At 44.7% G+C, this 17,298-nt stretch overlaps 1 protein-coding gene across 1 annotated transcript in view; it reads right to left on the reverse strand.

Annotated features, from left to right (window-relative positions):
* Positions 1–7,372: 7,372 nt before the first annotated feature.
* The window catches only part of LOC137532687 (NACHT, LRR and PYD domains-containing protein 6-like), a 91,608-nt gene continuing 81,682 nt past the window's right edge, over positions 7,373–17,298 (reverse strand). The window contains exons 9-11 of the mRNA XM_068253502.1: positions 17,099–17,269; positions 13,507–13,671; positions 7,373–8,649 (exon numbers count right to left, since the gene is read on the reverse strand). Coding sequence (XP_068109603.1) covers positions 8,556–8,649; positions 13,507–13,671; positions 17,099–17,269 — 430 coding nt within the window. The 3' untranslated portion in view covers positions 7,373–8,555. The remainder of the gene's footprint in view (positions 8,650–13,506; positions 13,672–17,098; positions 17,270–17,298) is intronic.

Raw genomic sequence — 17,298 nt, forward strand, 5'->3', positions numbered from 1 at the left:
GACTATATACCATTGTTTACTGACACTCTGTGTACACCGCTCAGCCAGACTATATACCATTGTTTACTGCCACTCTGATTCTGCTGGGAACAGTAGTACACCGCTCGCTCAGCCAGACTATATAGCATTGTGTTTACTGCCACTCTGTGTACACCGCTCAGCCACACTATATAGCATTGCGTACTCTGCCAGTCAGTGTGTATATTGCTGGGATCAGTAATACTCCACTCACCGTCAACCACTATATGAGCTCAACATGAGTTCCCCAGAGACCTCCGCTGTGAGCAGCACTCCCAACAACAGCAACAGCCAACGCCCCACGCAAGCTATAACATCCACCCCAGCAGCCAGTGGTCAGCAGCAGCCCTCCCCGGAGGAGAACGTTGTGTCCATCAGTCCGTCGCCAGAGCGATTAATGAGGGCTGCCATTGAGGAGATGATGGGGCCTGATGTGGAGGAGGAGGTCTGGCTCAGGCCAGCATCCCAAGTTAATGTTGAGGACGATGAGGGGTCTGTGTCTGGGGATGTTGGGGTGGCAGAGGTGGTGGGTGGGTCAGACTCAGGAGAAGAGTTGTATGATGAGGATGATGATCGGGACCATCTGTATGTGCCTCAGAGTCCGACCCCGGAAAACATGTTGTATCGTGTGTTTAGGTACTAAAATCTGCGTTCCCTCCCAGTAGTGTTGGGCGAACAGTGTTTGCCACTGTTCGGGTTCTGCAGAACATCACCCTGTTCGGGGTGACTATATAGCAGACTATATAGCATTGTGTTTAATGCCACTCTGTGTACACGGCTCAGCCACACTATATAGCATTGTGTTTACTTCCACTCTGTGTCTGCTGGGAACAGTAGTACACCGCTCACCCGCCACTGTATAGCATTGTGCTCTGTGTCACTGCTGACAATAGTGGTACACCGCTCACCCACCACTGTATAGCATTTCTGTACTGCCACTGTACTGCTGCCAGTCAGCGTGTACTTTAAGGATAAGTGAAATGAGGAAGAAATCCGTTGAAAGAGGGAGGGGCAAGGGAAGAGGTGTTTCCCCTGACGGTTCACGTACAGGCCACAGGGGAGCACCCAAGAAAACCCACTCAATACTGCCCATGTTGTCCAGGACAACAACCCTCACAGATCCAAAAGAACAGGACCAGATAATTACTTGGATGACCTCTCAAGCGTCCAGCAGTGGGTTAAGCAGCACCAGCACATCACGCACGAGGTCCGAGTCCTCAGCCAGTTAAAGTCTGGGCTTTCTTTGAAGACTGCACTGAGGATGTTACCATGGCGATTTGCAAGGTGTGCAAGACCCGCCTGAGCAGGGGGAAAAGTATTAACAACCTCTCCACCACCAGCATGAGCCGCCACATTCTATCCAAACATCCCACTCTGTGGGCAAACGCGGCAGGACAGGGTACCACCAGCAACACTGCCTCCCTTGGGTTCACCAGACTCACCACCAGACCCGCCTCAGCAGCAGCAGTAGCCCAGCCATTGCGTGGTTCACAACATTCACAAACATCAGACGATGCTGACACTGTCACTTTCCGGACTAGTGCTCTTGAGGTCTCCCAGTGTTCATCAAACACAACAACCAACAGCCCTTCGGTGTGCAGCGCTACGGTTGAGTTGTCTGTCTCTGAGATGTTTGAGCACAAGAGGAAATTGCCAGCAAATGACCCCCGGGCCGTGGCAGTAACAGCCAGCCAGCATAGCCAAGCTTCTGGCCTGCGAAATGCTGCCATATCGAGTGGTGGAGACAAACAGCTTCAAGGGCATGATGTCAGTGGCCATCCCACGTTACGTTGTTCCCAGCCGCTACCACTTTGCGCGCTCTGCAGTGCCTGAGTTGCATGAGCACGTGGTCAGCTAAATAACCCGAAGCTTGAAGAATGCCGTTGCCTGCAAGGTTCACCTCACCACTGACACCTGGACGAGTTCGTTCGGCCAGGGTCGATACATCTCCCTTACCGCGCACTGGGTGAACCTTGTGGAGCCTGGCAGCGATTCCTCACCTGCTACGGCGCGGGTGTTGCCCACGCCGCAAACAGCTGGATAACAACAGCAGCACCTACCTCTCTGACTCCTTCTCCTCCAACGCATCTCAAAGCTGTACCTCATCCGGAAATGCTAACCCAGCACCAGCAGCAGTAGGATCGTGGAAGCAGTGCAGCACAGCTGTTGGCATGCGTCAGCAAGCGTTGCTGAAGCTGATCTGCCTTGGGGATAAGCAGCACACAGGGGAGGAAATTTGGAGGGGAATAAAGGAACAGACGGATTTGTGGCTGGCACCGCTGGACCTGAAACCGGGCATGAAGCTAGACACCTGGCACGAACTGGCAATGTACGCAATAGAGGTGCTGGCTTGCCCGGCAGCCAGCGTTATGTCGGAACGCTGTTTCAGTGCTGCCGGAGGCATCATCACAGATCGGCGTATCCGCCTCTCCACAGAAAATGCAGACCGTCTGACTCAAATTAAAATGAATCAATCCTGGATTGGAAACGACTACGCAACACTCCTGGACCCCAACCAAGTAACCTGACCGATGAACATCTGGGATGGTTTAGCGTTTCCGGTCCCTGTTTATTGAACCTCTCATCTGTATTACATTTATGACTGCATGGCGGCAAAAAGCATTGCTGCTATATCCGCACGCTTTTTGTCCTCATGCAAGGCCTGGGTTGTTGTGTCTCACAAAGCGTGGCCTTCTCCTCCTGCGCCTCCTCCTGTTCCATCACGTGTGCTGCTGCTGCTGCTGCTGCTGCTGGGTTACCGTTGCCGGTCCCTGTTTATGGAACCTCTTATCTTTATTACATTTATGACTACATGGCGGTACAAAGCATGCTATCCGCACGCTTTTTGTCCTCATGCAAGGCCTGGGTTGTTGTGTCTCACAAAGCGTGGCCTTCTCCTCCTGCGCCTCCTCCTGTTCCATCACGTGTGCTGCTGCTGCTGCTGCTGCTGCTGGGTTACCGTTGCCGCGTGGTCCCTGTTTATTGAACCTCTTATCTTTATTACATTTATGACTACATGGCGGTACAAAGCATGCTATCCGCACGCTTTTTGTCCTCATGCAAGGCCTGGGTTGTTGTGTCTCACAAAGCGTGGCCTTCTCCTCCTGCGCCTCCTCCTGTTCCATCACGTGTGCTGCTGCTGGGTTAGCGTTGCCGCGTGGTCCCTGTTTATTGAACCACTTATCTTTATTACATTTATGACTGCATGGTGGTACAAAGCATGCTATCCGCACGCTTCTTGTCCTCATGCAAGGCCTGGGTTGTTGTGTCTCAAAGCGTGGCCTTCTCCTCCTGCGCCACCCTCCTCCTGTTCCATCACGTGTGCTGCTGCTGGGTTAGCATTACCGGTCCCTTTTCCTGGAACCTCTTATATGTATTACATTTATGACTGCATGCCGACAAAAAGCATGTTACCTGTGCAAAGAAAACAGACATTTCCCGCATTTAAAAGACAGTTTTCCCTTTGAAACTTTAAAATCGATTTTCTCAAAAACTATAAGCTCTTTTTGCTAAATTTTTTTTTCCTCTTGTACCCACTCCCAAGGTGCACATACCCTGTAAATTTGGGGTATGTAGCATGTAAGGAGGCTTTACAAACCACAAAAGTTCGGGTCCCCATTGACTTCCATTATGTTCGGAGTTCGGGTCGAACACCCGAACATCGCGGCCATGTTCGGCCTGTTCGGCCCGAACCCGAACATCTAGATGTTCGCCCAACACTAGACAGAGCAGCATGGAGCGGGTGAGTTGAGTAGAACAATGTTCTCGAGACCATCCACCAGGCTGATGCATCAAGGAGGAGAGGGGGCCTCTGTATACATGCTAAATTTGGCCGAGAACTGTTTAGCCTGAGTACAGGTTTAAAGAGACACGGAAGCAAAAAAAAAATGATATAATGATTTGTATGTGTAGTACAGCTAAGAAATAAAACATTAGGAGCAGAGACATAAGTCTACTATTGTTTCCAGTTCAAGAAGAGTTAAGAAACTCCAGCTGTTATCTATGCAAAAGAGCCATTGTGCTCCACACCTTTCAAAGTTGCAGACAGCTCTGTCTTCTGAAGCTTGTTATCTCAACTGTCAGTCACAGTATTTTATTTTTCTCTCCAGAGGACAGTTCAATAGTTCACTGGCCTGCTTTGTAAAATCGTTTAGAATGCTGAGTAGTGTGTAAACTGCAAATATTAGAGAATGATGCAATGTTATAGAAAAACACTATATAACTGAAAATAAAAATATGAGAATATTCTGTATATAATATTCTGACGTCACTTCCTGCTACGCCGCAGGAAGTGACGTCAGTGGAGCGCACGCTGACCTGGAACAAGTAAGAGGTGAGTAATCCCCGCCTGTTGCCTCTTACACATAGCTGCAGCCAGCGACTTCACGTTTAAAGCTGGAGGGGAGCGGAGGACGGGGGACCCAGGCGAGGGAGGGGGGGGTCCGACCCCCCTCCCCGCCACTAGACCCAATACCCCCTTCCTGCACGCTATCCCCTCCAGCTCGGGCGGCCCCCCACACCCACGGCTTGGGGGGGGGGGGGGGGGCGGCGGCGGCGAATTCTTTGAAAATTGCCTCAGGCGGCAAAAAGTCTAGGGCCGGGCCTGAGTAGGTAGGATGAAAATCTCTAAAAAGAGGTGTGATTTGTATCTGTAATTTTTATGCAGGGGTTTTCTGATGTACAACAGAAATTTGTAGGGCACTGCATTAGAGCAATTAAAATTTATTGATATGTAGTGAAGAATTGATGAAAGCTTGACTGTTCAGCTCAGAATATTGCTGTCAGCTGTTTGGCAGTTTTTGTGATTTCTGAGTCTATTTGTATTTGATTGAGTTTGGAAGCATGTGCACATACTGTAGTGATGATGAAGTGGATGCAAGTAACTTTGAGTTGATGCAAATGTATGCAAATATATGCAGTTTGAAAATGAACCAATCAAATTCTGCTGAGGTAAAGTTCGATTGGTTTATTTTCATGCTGTATAAATTTGCTCAATAACTCAAAGTTATTTGCATCTACTTGATCATCACTACTGTATACTGATCTTCAGTCACTACAAAGTCAGTTGTACATTGATTGCTATTTGAAGCATGATGCTCCCTTTTATAAGAGTATAACTTGGTTTGAGCTTTGCAATACAAACAAGCATTTTTGTGAAATTGTGACTTTATAAAGCAACGTATCGACCCAAAGCCCACCCATAGCCAGCACTAACTACAGGCATGGCGCACCCATGTCACACCCAGTACCTGCACCCAGCACCCACATGACATCAAGTACACGCACCCAGATCTCACATGGCACTAAGTACCTGCAATCAACACCCGCATGACACCCGATACCGACCCATAGCCAGAACCCACATGACACCCTGTATCTGCACCCAGAACTCAAATGGCACTCAGCTTCTGCATTCAGCACCTACATGACAACCAAAACCCCCTAGCCAGAAACGAGGATGGGTGTGTGTGCAGGTGGGGATGGGGGGGGGGAGGGGCATTGCGAGGCCCTTTTTTAAAATTTGAGCACCCCCCACTTAAAGAGAACCCGAGGTGGGAATTACTTTTACTATTGGGGCACAGAGGCTGGTTGTGCGCACTAAGACCAGCCTCTGTTGCCCCATCGTGTGCCTCCATGTCCCCCCTGCTCGCCGCTATACCCCCCGCATTGCTGGCTGTGTCGCCAGCTCAATGTTTACCTTGCGCTGTCAGTCAGCGCCGCTCCCCTGCCTCCTCCGCATCGGCGCACCCGCCCGTGTCCCTTCCCTCCCGCTGATAGGAGGGAAGTGACGCGGCGGGTGGCGCCGATGCGGAGGAGGCAGGGGAGCAGCGCTGACTGACAGCGCAAGGTAAACATTGAGCTGGCGACACGCTGCGTGTCGCCAGCAATGCGGGGGGTATAGCGGCGAGCAGGGGGGACATGGAGGCACACGATGGGGCAACAGAGGCTGGTCTTAGTGCGCACAACCAGCCTCTGTGCCCCAATAGTAAAAGTAATTCCCACCTCGGGTTCTCTTTAAGGATCCTCTGCATGGCCCTGCAAGTTAGATACTTGCATCTGTAGAGGGAAGCCTCTGGATAATCCAGAGGCTTCCCCCATCCTCCTAAACCTCACTGATCCAGTGCTGGGATCCACTGAACATTTACAACAAGAGCTTGTCAAAAATATTCTTGTGGCTGCACTTTCATCCGTGTATGAGAACGGCCACACTGTGCAGGTGCAAATACGACCCCTGTGCAGTAGGACAGTGCCACTCTCTCACAGCTTTATACTCTGTGTATGAGCTCATTTGTTCTGCTGTGCAGGCACAGGCCACTCTGTGCAGTGCAGTAGAGCTCAAACACAAATGAGTGTGCAGCTGTGGAGAAAAAGGGAGTCATGGTGAGCAATAGTAGGATAGATGTGGATTGGAGAAGCCCCAGGGGCCCTGGATCGCCCACAGGCCTTCTCTACTGAGGAAAGCGGAAAGCATCTAACCTCGCCTCCCCCCCCCCCCCCCACACACACACACACAAACAGGTTTGCTATAGTAGGCATAGTTTGAAGCTCTTGCAGTAGAGATAGAAAACACATATAATAGATTTACAATTGAAAGATTTGAAAGAAGGTGAAAAGGGATTGTTTTGTACCAATCCTGTATTTTGTATATTGGTGTCAGGGGCGTAGCAATAGGGGGTGCAGAGGTTGTGACCGCATCGGGGCCCTTGGGCCAGAGGGGCCCTGTAGGGCCCTCCCTGAACTGCAGTATTAGCTCTCTATTGGTCCTGTGCTCATAATAATTACTTTTATAGATACTTTGAATAGTGATAATCATTAACAAACTGTTCCCCATCCCCTTCTTGCACCTCTGACACTGTAGTTGCCATTGGCAAGTTTTGGCACGCTGTATCAATTGTTATGTATAGAGTGCTTGGGGGGGCCCTATGTAAAACTTGCATCGGGGCCCAAAGCTCCTAAGCTACGCCACTGATTGGTGTATACCATTTGTCTGCATTATTATGCACCCCATCCTTGTTTCTTACTTTGTTCAGAGCCAAAGAATATGTTGGTACTTTAGAAATCAATAACACTAATAATGTTCAGCATGTGGGGGGAAATAGTGGATGAACTGGAATAGGAGCACCAAAAACTGGAGAAATTTAGGTGATGTTTAAAAAGTTTAAATCTCATCAGCAGAGATTACAGGAACAGGTTTTAAGGATGGTGGACATTGGGAATAGGGGTAGAATAAATAATGTAAGCATGGGGTCTGCCCAAGACAACCAGTCCTGAGGACCACAGGCACAGTGATTATCTAGACCTCCTTATTAACCATGCTGAAGGTGACATCCAGACAGGTCAATTAGAAAAAACAAAAGCAAGGCAAGCATTACCCTGGTGGCATAGGCAAGCCTGTCAGATACTCACATAAAGGCTTCCATACAATTCTACATTAGAAACCAGCATTGAAATAGCCTGCTGTAGAATCCCCACAACAACAACAATTAAAGACTGTGATTATCTGGGTTGACACACAGGCAAAGGCAATTAGGAAACAGACACACAAGCCTGAAAATTTTATGCAGATATGCAGATCAAGTATTGTGATACTGGGTCGCTTTTGGGCAACTGCTCCATTTCTGAGCTTTATTGGAGCAAATTTGCTCCACTCTAATAAATATACCCCGTTATCTGTTTATTATTAACAATTAGTTCTGCACAAATGTAAATACAAATAATTCCACAGTGGTGTAGCAAGCCTCCTTTTTGAACTGTGGTTTTATTGACTGGATGAAGCTGGAGATACCAAATAAATGTGTTGTCTGAACCATTTCTGCAATAAACTCTTGAAAATCTCAATCAAGTTTTTGATTGCTACTTGTGCTACTTCACCACAGGAAAGGTAAGCTTACTGTACCTCTCGTTTTTATATTGTTTTCATTGTTTTATATCTGTTGGGAACCTCCAGCCTTTTAAGTTTGTTCTTGATTTATAGACTCAAGCAATCATTTCAGAGTGTTTAATCATTTTTTTCTTAAGTGGAAAAAATTAATTCATTAGATTTAGATTAGATTTTTCAATGTTACAATCAGAAACATTGATTGTACTTCTCAAATTGAAAACAAAAGTAAAGAATTGTATCATGTGTGGCCACCTTATGACAAAATCAAGTACCCACTGAGCCTTAGCCACATAACCCCCTTGGGCAGGGCTGTCCAACTCCAGTCTTGGAGGGCCTAATCCATACTAGTGTTTAGAATGGACAATGACATTGAGAAATGGTTTCTATTTGATGAACCATAGCTTTCCTGCTTCAGTCCCATCAATTACTTTGAGCTGTGCCAAAAATTTGTGAAAACCTTGGTCCTTGAGGACTAGAGCTGGACAGTCTTGCCTTATGATTGGCATACCATGTGTTAAGAACCTAGGTTTTTATCAACTGATTGCAGTATACTGAACATTTTCATTGATAGGTCTATAAGTGTGAAGGTGAAAAGTTTTTGTTAAAGTTAAACGTGTGAGTTTTTTCACCACAGACATTATCTAGTCTCTTTTGGTCAGGCAATCGAAACGTTCAGGCCCGGTCTTTGCTTTGACAACTGTTCCAATGCTCTTTTGTCTTCATAACTTAGCATTCGATATTCAAACAAGCTAGAAGCAATAAAAAGTTGATGTGAAAAGATACAATATTTTTACAGTTGTAAGAAATTTAAATGTCACACAAAAAGCTTCAAAGAACTTTAGATGGATACTTAAAGCCAAAATCCAGGACTTTTTGAAATAATTTTAATCTTATGGTAGGTGTTAGATCCTGTTATGGAGGTGTGTCCACCAAGGGACAAGACAGGTGCTGAGGTCTAGGTCTCTGCGCACAACTCTATCCAAGCAGCATATAGCAGCAATTCTGCTGACCCAGTAGTGCAATATGCAAGAGGAATCTCTCCAGAAGCACATGACCCCAAATAGGAGGAAGGGGATGTCACCAGGGTCAGGACTTTACAAAAGGCACTCTAACATGCAACAATAACCCACTGGCCAGAAACCTGCATCAGCCACAGAACACTCTCACCATTTATTGAATCATATCAGATGACTACAAATTGAGCAGCAACCCATCCACAGGGGGACTTCTCTGCATCTTCCACTCCATCATTTACAAGCCTGGTAAAAAATGGGTCAGGAGAGACCCGGGCTTCTGAAGTAGCCATAGCAGGAAAGGGGAATGGAATATACAGGACATCCCCCACTTGACAGAATACTTAGGGTGCGTTTCCACTAACGTGAATTCGCATGCGTTCCCCGCATGCAAATTCGCATAACCAATAAAAGTGAATGAGCCTGTGTCCACTTGTCAGGAAAACGGAGCGTTTTCTTGTGCAGGAAAAATCTGCTCAGCAGAGCCATCCGAATTCGGACACCGCACACACGCATGCGATTCGCATACAATGTATTTAATAGGGATTTCGCATGGTGTTTTTTCATGCGAATTTTCATGAGAATTCGCATACGATTTCGCATGGAATCAATGAAAAAGCACACAGGCACTGACATGGTTAAATTCGCACACAGCGTCATCCATGCGAAATTGTATGCGAATTCGCGGTAAAATTCGCATACAACCGCATGCGATTTCGCTCCTGCATGCAAATTCCTCCGCGGAGAATCCGCGGCGATTTCCCACTGCACTAGTGGAAACGCACCCTTACCCATACCTGATGTAACAAGATATAATGAAAGGAACGTTTGTTTCCCCAAGAGACTACTACATTCTAATGGACATCTCTTCTATTTGCAAAATCTGTGAAAACCTGTTATAAACTTGAAAGAAAAATTCTCCTATGTGACTAACATATTTTGCAAGTTTACAGAGGCATGTAGAAATATTATTATTAAGTTGCCTTTATATAATGCCAGGTCGCCACTCGCCAGCATCTTTTGTGGCTATGGAAGATGTGTGCGAAAAAAATCACAGAAAAGATGTGCTGGTTTGAAAGTAAAAATATTTGCCTGAGATCACTGTGAAAGAAATCATTTAAATTCAAAATAATTATTTCTAATGGTTGATGGTGTAAAGAAGTACATGCGTAAATTGATAAAATCAGGGTGTTCTAAAGTTCTAGGCCATGAACCCATAACAGATAAAGAACATGAGTGTCCCTACACCTCTTCCTGATACCATACTTAGAGACGTAATTGCCAGGATATACTGTACTTTTAGCATGTTAAAGTGTAGCAAAGACAGATCTAAAATTACAAATGGGACACAGAGGTATGTGCTTTGCTCAATTATATGTCTCTATGTTCTCTCTGTGCTGCTCTCTGCTCCCCCTTCTCTCTTCTGTTGCTTCCCCCCCCCCCCCCCCCCCCCAAATTGCTGACCAGCAGCTTGTCTCTGGCTAGAGCTGGGAAGCGGCGTCCTTTGCAAGAGAGGTACTCCTGCAAAACTCCCCATCTGGCGTTAGGAATGCCCCTTCCCTACCTCTATGTGCCCCCTTTCCGCCTGTACCTCACCCCTTCATGCCCCTTATCCGCCTCCTCCCCACTCTCTGCACTCTGACCAAGATAAGTGCTTAGGGCTGCAGCTTTGTGGGTCCACAGTCATTTTTTATTTTATTTATTTTTTTGGAGGGGGAGGGGGGGAATAAAACTGACTGATTAAAGCTCACAGGAGCAGTGGGGAGCGAAGGCAAATAACGCTACATGATCTGGCTAGCCCCCGAATCAGATAGCATTTTTAGTATGTAATGCTACAGACTCATGGAAACTTTAAAGAAAATCTCCTGTTGGCGAATGAACAGACAATTGCAACGAACCTCTTAAAGCACACCAGGATTGAGAGTAGGGATGGTCGGAAATGCTGTTCTCCAACTCTGCGGAAATTCAGATATACGCCAATGCTGATTACCGATTCCGCGGATTTCCGATATATTTCTGTTTTCCATTTACGATCCGAGGGGTCTTTTTCTTGGTCATTTTTTTGCATCCTCTGACTGGCAAAATACTTCCAAGTTGACTCTGCATTCTCTGTTCGGTTCAATGTTTCCGAGTTCTGTGATTGGGCTAAAATTACCAAGTTGTGGCTGTGCAGCAGTATTTCTGCAGATATCTGATTTCTGTTTTCCGATCAGAGATGCTGATTTCTGATTGGAAATGGCGAAATTTCAGTTCCGTGAGATCTGAATGAGCATTCCTAAATGAGAGTGGTTTGGAGGCTGAAATATTTATTTACTTTTAAACAATTTAAATTGCTTGGTTGTCCTGCTGATCTCACACACACACAGCACAACCTTCACAGCACAGCACAACACCATTGCTCACTCAATTTTCATATTTGTTAAAGCCATTCCATAGAATGGCTATTTGGAATATCAATCGTGTGACCCAGAGCCCCTAGAAAGTGAGGATCTGGCAGGAGAATGCGTGTCCTCAACTAGTGAACAACTTTCATTCTCCAACTCTTCCTCGTGCTACTGAGAGTTTCATTCTGTGAAGGCAGCCCTTCAACTCAGCAGATTCTTTTCTAGATGACAACAAGTGAAGAGATGAGGAAAGGTCCAGATACAGTCATGAAACTATACTCAGGGCCACAGCAGGGACAAGGTCCTCCAGCACCCAAGGCTGAGACACCAAAGTGCGCCCCTCCATCCCTCCCACCCCAGCCGTCACACACTGATTGCTATTAGACTAAGAGGTGCCACAGGGCCCACAACCTCCCCAACACCTTAATATCTAGTTATCTGGCCTGCAGTCACTGCTATGTATCCCCTTTTCTTATTTCTTTCTGCTTCAAACACAATTAGGAATGACAGCTGAATGAATTTTGCGCCCCCTCCTACACTGCGCCCTGAGGCTGGAGCCTCTCCAGCCTATGCCTCGGCCCGGCCCTGCTCAGGGCTCATTTACGCTAAGGGCGTTTTTTGACCTTTTTTCAAGCTCAGGCGATTTTCAAAATCACCCTTAAAATGCTTGTGCAATGATTCCCTATGAGGGAGTTCACATCTGAGCGGTTTGTTTCCGATCTGCTCAGCAAAGTGTTGCCTGTACCATTTTTGAGGCGTTTTTGTCTCAATGAAAGATATAGGAAGAATGCACAACGCTCACAAAATCGCTTTGTGCAGTGACTGCGTTTGCGTTTTTAAGAATAAATACATTGTATTTATTATTTTCCGGTTCAAAGAGTTCATTTCAGGAAGTGACAAAACGCAATTGCTCTGCAAAAGCGCTCATTAAAAGTGCTTTACAAAAACTGCAGCGTCCAACCAAACTCCGGGAGGAGAAAAAAATCGCCCACAAAATCGAAAATCGATGGCAACAGAGGGGTTCTACAAATAGGCTGGTAAGTGCAAGTACAGAGGCAGCCTGATGGCCGTATATGGCTTCTACGGTAGTCAGTTGATTGGGCATTGTGAGACTCTGTTATTCTCTTATTTGATGGCAGAGATAGATAAGGATGAGTGACCTGTGCTCACAGGGAAAGACTGCCTGCTGTATCCTCCCAACTCCTATTTAACTACTTTGTGTGTGAGTGATGATGAGTTAAAGAGGAACTCCAGCCTAAACAAACATACTGTAATTAAGTTACATTTGTTATGTTAATTAAAATAGATAGGTAATATAATTTCTTACCCACACTGTTTTAAAAGAACAGGCAAATGTTTGATTTCATGATGGCAGCCATCTTCTTGGTTGAAAGGAGGTGACAGGGAGCATGAGACGCAGTTCCAACTGTCCTGTGTGCTGAGCACCTCTCCCAGTTGCTAGGCAACGTGAATAACATAGAAAATCCCATCATGCTCTGCACAGCATCAGGGGAAAAAAGCCCGGGCTTTTTTTCTTTGATGGGTGGAGCTTAGCTAAAAATGCAGCTAAAAATGATGCTTTGGTAAGAAAAACAAAGTTCTGATGCTGTGAAATTGTTAAAGAAACACCAAGCCTTTTCAGTTCTGCTGAGTAGATTTTTAGTCCGGAGGTTTACTTTAAGTAAAGGAGTATGGACAGCTTTTTGTACAGTAAAACTGCAGCCAGACTGATGAAAAGCAAAGATGTAAATCCTTTACAGAATATAAAGCATTTTAGTTAGTGCAAAATTTCTTATAATATGCATTGATATGCAGAGGCTTTATTTCCGCTTAAAAAATATGGACTTTGCTGGTACATGTAGAAATGTAATGTTGGTCTTCTGATACTATTAGTGAAGAACAGATCTCTCTCTTTTTTTTGGTGGTGGTGATGGGGGGTGGGTGCAAATTTAGCTCTTCCATAGGCACTGAAGGCAGTCAGTCTGCTAGGCCTGACATTATATTAGCAAAATACAGTTCCTAACAGGAAATACTAGGCATATTAATACTGGGTCTCCTTTGTGTGCTGGTGTATGATGACCTGGGGGATATCAGAACATGTACTGTTTTGGTGGCAAGGGATAATTCTCTGTAAAGCATTGCAATACAACTTTTGCAAGTAAGAAACATATGAATACAAATAGTTTTTGTTGGTCTTTGTTCTACATACCTGATATGTTGGAGGCTGGAGAACTGCAGTATGAAATCTGTCAGACAACCGACGCCAGCACTTGTTACACAATTATGACTCAGTTCCAGGCTAATGAGGTTCTTCTTCTTAGATAGTGGCATCAGTGATGGGAGATGTTCATCACTCAGCAAGATACCCTGAAGCCTGGAAGAGATATTGGGAAATAAAGTGGTAAATAGAAACACTAGGTAAGGAAATGCATAAACAGTAGCTGAGGTGCCAGAGAATAATATTTCGTGAATTTGAGAAGAAGCTTAAAGGAATACTATCGATTGAAACAACTTTTTTTTTAATACTCTATATTAGTGTACACATTACTACTAGTGCTAGGGGCACTTTATTTATTCACCCAGGTCTCTCTGTCGCTATCCTTGCTTAAAAATTCATTTCTCACACAGCTCATAGTAGTTTGGGTCACCCTGAGCTGCTTGCTTACTCTGTCACACAGCTCACAAATATATTTCACTGTGTCACTCACAGCATGCAGCAGACATGAGGAGAAATAGGCTGATCTGAGGTGGTAACAGGTAACTAAATGAGCTGGAATATTGCTGGAATATAACTAGCTATACCACAAGTCTGTGTTTACACTCAGACTGGCTGCCTGCTTGAGGTGATTCACTCCAGGCTGCATCCACTTTACAAGCTGCTGAGAGGGGCAGACCACTGTCTACAATTAGCATTATTAGTATCTTTATCAGTCAAGAGAAGCAAAGATAAAAAACACACATTGCTAGAATCTTTAACCCCTTAGCACCATATCAATAAGATTCTTTCAGCAAGGTGATAAACTATAAACTGAGGAGTTGATAGCAACTCCCCTGTGCAGACACATGGTCTAGCCCTCTGGGAGCTCAGTATTAGATACATTTTGTATCCAACACTGACGCCAAAACTGACGAAGGATTTTACAGCTGAGAGGAACAGCTGTGTGAGGAATCAAATTGCTCCTAGTACTTGTCCTAATGTGTGCTACAACATACAGCATTTAAAAATAAATGCATACATCGATAGTATTCCTTTAAGTGGATTAATGTCTGAACAGCAACAATGTTAAAGAGACACTGAAGCGAAAAAAAAAAGTATGATTTGTATGTGTAGCACAGCTAAGAAATAAAACATTAAGATCAGATACATCAGTGTAATTGTTTCCATTACAGGAAGAGTTAAGAAACTCCAGTTGTTATCTCTATGCAAAAAAGCCATTAATCTCTACGACTTTTAAAGTCGTGGAGAGGGCTGTCTTCTGACTTTTATTATCTCAACTGTAAGTGAACAGTTCACTTTTTATCTGCCAGAGGAGAGGTCATTAGTTCACAGACTGCTCTGAAAGAATCATTTTGAATGCTGAGTATTGTGTAATCTGCACATATTATAGAATGATGCAATGTTAGAAAAAACACTATATACCTGAAAATAAAAATATGAGAATATTTTCTTTGCTGCTAATCTTCTAGTAATTATTCATAGTACACAACCAATTAATTATATCATATTTTTTTACGCTTCAGTGTCTCTTTAAATTATATATTTGCCTAAAGAGGTGTTTTAAGAGTGTACTTAAAAGTTTTCAAGTGTTGGTAATAGGTTTTCCAAAAAATTAAAAAAAAATATAGAGATTTTATTGGTAGTTTAGAGGGGCAGTTGAATTATGCCATTCAGATGCTCAATAATCATTGATCAACTGCACTCAGTTGTGGCACATGCAATCTAGTGTAGGTATCCACAAAGGTGGCTCATGTAGGCAGTTTCTGGGTGCAGATGAACTGCATCATTCAACACTACTTCATGCAAAATCTGAAGACTTATTCCCATCCACTTAGACGCTGCTGAATTGGTATGGTTCTGTGCCAAGCTCTTCACAACACTGCCACCACCAGCCAGTCGCAAAATCTGCAAATCGTAATGGAAGCAGCATCCACTGCCTGTCTGATCTGAACATAGCCTTAATGGCTAACTAAACTGTCCAATGTTGAATATGGCAGACTGGGAACAACCTACAGCTGTATTATGAGACAATGCCTTCTGCTTGGCTAAGACAGAAGCAGTGAATGCTTTTAAAATCTTAGCTTTAGCTAAGTCTTAGTCTAATTTAAATCTTTTGCCAAGACCTGGAGGGTTTGTATGTTTAAATCTTCTGCCACGGGAGGCTTTGGAAGTCTTCAGGAGCCCGCGTGTTCCCAAGGATGGGCGGCTCCATACTGCGCATACACTAGTGTATGAGAGAGGGCGCTCACACGTGCGCAGTATGGAGCAGCCCGTCTTTGGGGAGCCCGAGTACTCCCGAAGACTTCTATAGCCCACCCACAGCGGAAGAGAGCAGTCTCCAGGAACGATAAGACGAGGAGAGGAATGGGAACCCAGAGCCTCCCCTCTCTCTATGGTAAGTATCTGTTTTTGTTTGTTTGTTTGTTTTTCATTTTCGCTTTAGACTTCCTTTAAATGTTATTTGTCTTGTTCCCATATAGTATGAAAAAACTGCAAGATCAGTAACAGTATTACTCAGCAGTGGATGTTAAGTGGCTTTTTCCCTAACTAATACTAGGCCTGTATTTTCAGTGTTATGTACTAAAAACTTGGGGACTTGTGTTAAAAATGTGATTTACCCATGTGGGTGTTTTTTGTTTTTTTTTTACTCGTCCTATTAGGGGAACCAAATACAGAATTATGAGTATAAATAGCATGAAAATCCACTTATGTAGTTTATCTAATGAAATATAATAATAATAATAATAATAATACGAACATTTGTATAGCGCTTTTCTCCTGTCGGACTCAAAGCGCTCAAGAGCTGCAGCCACTGGGACGCGCTCAAGAGGCCACCCTGCAATGTTAGGGAGTCTTGCCTTGAACTCCTTACTGAATAGGTACTTGACCTAGCCAGGATTTGAACCCTGGTCTCCCATGTCAAAGGCAGAGCCCTTAACCAGTACACTATCCAGCCATGGTATGGTTCTGTGCCATAGTCCTGGTAACATAACCTGTTCACCAAGGATATCTAAAACATTGAGAATAACATCTCTGGGTTAGATGGTGGCAGAACACTCAGTGAAAACACTCCCTGTGGAGGGAGGATTCTGATTCCTATGTGGAGTCCCTGATGTTTGCCTTTTCTGGGGCTCCAGTCAGTGGCTCCAGTCAGTGTTGTCAGTGTTGTCCCGAGAGGCAGCATCACAGAGAGGATGCAAAACAAAGAGTAGTGCAAATGACAACACAGCATGCAACAGACACTGTGACAAGCATCTGGCATAGTGTAGACCAAGCCTAATTCTATAAATGAGTGCAACTTTGATAATTTGAACTATATTAACTATATATACTGTACTAACCTATATATTTTTGTCTGGATGCTATTTTGTCATCCTATCATGACCTGCCTGCTGCAGTCCTAACTCCACCACAATGTGGGTCATAGGCTATACATGGTAATTGAGACAGCATTAAATTTGTATGCATGAGTTGCTGATTTATCATCACAGCTGTACAACAACAATCAAGAAGTACAATCCATTGAGCTAAAAGTACATCCTTAAAAGGAGATTACAATTCTGTATAGCAATGATAAACTAACCTTAAATTCTCTATTGTACACGTTGGACTGGCCAGAGCTTCCATCAAGTTACCAAAGTGAGGACCAATCAGATCGTTGAAAGATATATCAAGCATCTTCAGGGACTGGTTGTTCCTTATTCCCAATGCCAAATGTACACAGGAATCGTCTGTCAAGCGGGTACTTTGCAAACTAGAGAAGAGAAGTGGCATCAGATATCA

This window comes from Hyperolius riggenbachi, chromosome 9 (genome assembly GCF_040937935.1).
Source record: "Hyperolius riggenbachi isolate aHypRig1 chromosome 9, aHypRig1.pri, whole genome shotgun sequence".
NCBI classification, from domain to species: domain Eukaryota; kingdom Metazoa; phylum Chordata; class Amphibia; order Anura; family Hyperoliidae; genus Hyperolius; species Hyperolius riggenbachi.